The sequence below is a fragment of the Mycetomoellerius zeteki genome, unplaced genomic scaffold (assembly GCF_001594055.1).
Source record: "Mycetomoellerius zeteki isolate Tzet28-1 unplaced genomic scaffold, Tzet1.0 scaffold126, whole genome shotgun sequence".
Taxonomy (NCBI): Eukaryota; Metazoa; Arthropoda; class Insecta; order Hymenoptera; family Formicidae; genus Mycetomoellerius; species Mycetomoellerius zeteki.
In genome coordinates, this window is record NW_017256190.1 from 471,909 (window position 1) to 474,624 (window position 2,716).

The 2,716-nt window shown below is 44.6% G+C and overlaps 1 protein-coding gene across 2 annotated transcripts in view; it reads left to right on the forward strand.

Annotated features, from left to right (window-relative positions):
• LOC108731414 (loricrin) overlaps positions 1-1,243 on the forward strand; it is a 6,431-nt gene extending 5,188 nt beyond the window's left edge. The window contains exons 3-4 of one of the 2 annotated variants that reach the window (XM_018461743.1): positions 141-644; positions 999-1,243. In XM_018461743.1, the coding sequence (XP_018317245.1) occupies positions 141-644; positions 999-1,161 (667 nt within the window). In that variant the 3' untranslated portion in view covers positions 1,162-1,243. Of the gene's footprint in view, positions 645-998 lie in introns of both variants that reach the window. The other variant, XM_018461745.1, reaches the window with a different exon arrangement.
• Positions 1,244-2,716: the final 1,473 nt, after the last annotated feature.

Below are 2,716 nucleotides of genomic sequence, written 5' to 3' on the forward strand. Positions count from 1 at the left end.
CCCTCCGGCAGCTACGGGGCACCATCCGTAGGACGTCCCTCGTCCTCTTACGGCGCTCCTTCTAGCGGTGGCGGTGGATTCGGCGGTGGTGGTGGTTTCGGTGGTGGCGGCGGCTTCGGCGGCGGTAAACCATCCTCATCTTATGGAGCACCGTCAAGTGGAGGCGGTAGACCATCGTCCACGTACGGTGCACCTTCCGGTGGTGGTGGAGGTTTCGGCGGTGGCGGTTTCGGAGGAGGGGCACCCTCCTCGAGCTATGGAGCGCCACCCTCCTCGAGTTATGGAGCACCTTCTTCGACCTACAGCGCGCCCTCCTCGAGCTATGGGGCACCGCGCGGCGGTGGCGGCGGCGGTGGCGGAGGTGGATACGCTGGAGGCGGAGGAAAACCCTCGTCCAGCTACGGAGCTCCCAGTTCCGGTGGCGGCGGCAGTTTTGGAGGTGGCGGTAGTTTCGGAGGAGGTGGATACTCTAGTGGTGGTGGAATATCTTCAACTTATGGTGCACCCTCGGGAGGTGGCGGTGGATACTCCGGTGGTGGCGGCGGAGGATACTCTGGCGGTGGTGGCGGATATTCCGGTGGTGGCGGCGGAGGATATTCTGGTGGTGGTGGCGGCGGATATTCCGGCGGTGGCAGTTTCGGAGGGTAAGATATGATAATGCAAAATAAATGCAAAACTGTTCAGTAAAAAAACCAAAGATTGTTTTTTTTATTTTATGCACGACAGCAACTCTCTCTCTCTCAGTGTGAATGATTTTTTTTTTCAATATCACGATATTCCAGTTCTAATTATATAAATATTTATAATAATTAAGACATTTTTTTTTTAAATCATGATTTTTACTTATTTAATTCGGGGTATATTCATTTTTTACCAACTTGTTCAATTTAAAAATTTTATTTATAATTTCTTATTTATTATCCATACTTTTTTATCATTGATTTTTTTCAATCTATTAATTAAAAGTTTTTCTCATGATTTGCTGTTGTTATCCTCAGCTCTGGTGGTTACTCCGGAGGAGGTGGTGGCGGTTATTCCGGCGGTGGTGGTGGTGGTTACTCCGGCGGTGGCGGTGGCGGTGGCAGACCATCGTCGTCTTATGGTGCTCCCAGTGGAGGTGGCGGACAGAGCTACGCCAGCAATGGAGGATACCAATACTAATCCAGATATGTGTTCACCCGGCGAGACGATCTCCGTGCTCAATCACGTCGGCTTCCACCAGGTTTTCTGCGTTGAACAACGCAAACCGAATCTATCGCAACCTCAAGACTCGTTAGTTCGATCGATCAACTTGATCGACTACGTGTTATCAGAAAAGAGACGTCGATCCGAGAGACTAGTTTTAATCGAAAGATGATGGCCTTGGTGCCCACAGTTACGAAGAGATAATCTCGGACATGATAACGTGAATAAAGATCAGAGAAAATCAACGCTGAAGGCATCCCCGTTGTTATATCATCGAATGTGTCCTTCAACAATCACATGGATATATTTGAGATTTTCCACGGAAACATCTGCATGACAACAGCTGATGGGAGAAACGTGCGAGGATCGTTCGCCGCATCGTGAAATTCGTGCTAAAGATTTAACAGCGATGAGTTCTCAGTCGGGAAAGTTGTGAGCGAAGGAATATTCGTCCCGATGGCAGGCGCGTTCCCGCGAACGGCCGAAAGAATAAGATAGTTATTTTTTTTCCTTTCTTTAATGTTATTATCACTTTCATGTACCGGCTTCCAGGAAAGCGTCTGCTTATGGAACGTTACTTCCGTCGACGTCGAAGAAAAGCGAGGAAAAGAAAGAAGAAGAATAAAACGAAGAAAGGAAAACGAACGAGAAAACTCGATTTTCCACATTTCGGAGCCTGTAACTTATTTATTTTGTAAAGACGCTTTTTTGTACTAATAATAAAGCCGCTATGCTGATAAGGAATCTCGTCGATTTGTCAACTTTTTGTTCATCCCGTTTCGTTGTACTAGAAATTAATCTTTTTTTAGGAAATCTCCTACACTTATTTCATGCGGTCTTTTTAATTATATAATTATCTTCGCGTTGTAAGTCATGCAATTTAAGCTAAAAATCCGAATTTCGGATTTAATCTTATTTTTCTGATCAACCATTTCCCCTTTTTTCAAATGATAAAATCTCTTCGCGGTTGATATTTTGTCGATTAACTACCTCAATCTTCAATAGAACGGTTCCCACTTTAAGAAGAACTTTTCTAAGTCTCTATACCCAAAGGAAGATGATCGGCGAGACAAAGAAGAGCTCGACATAAGGTTAGTCGGCCGACACGGTCGATTTATCGATTCTCACAGCTCGGATACCGGGAGGACATGAATAACTAAGAGCTCTCTTTCTATTCCTACTGTCGAGCGTCTAAAAATGCATATTGATATCGAGGACTTCGCGAATATGATGACGCGAGTCCTGCCCCGTTGTCGATCAGCAAAACCGAAATGCGGGATATGCATTGCCATTGCAAAGCTCTTAGGTTGATAGTCATAGTTAATTCTTATTTCAAGATCATCTTAAGTAATATCTTAAGATGTTGATACAACATCTTAAGATGGTATTCAACATCTGTGGCCAGTATTCGTAGTCCTTATTTCAAGACTATCTTATTAAGTAATGTCTTAAAATGCTAATACGGTTCTGTGATTGGTTCATGATATCTAAGACTGTACTTAATTAAGATGATCTTAGATATAAAAATCGA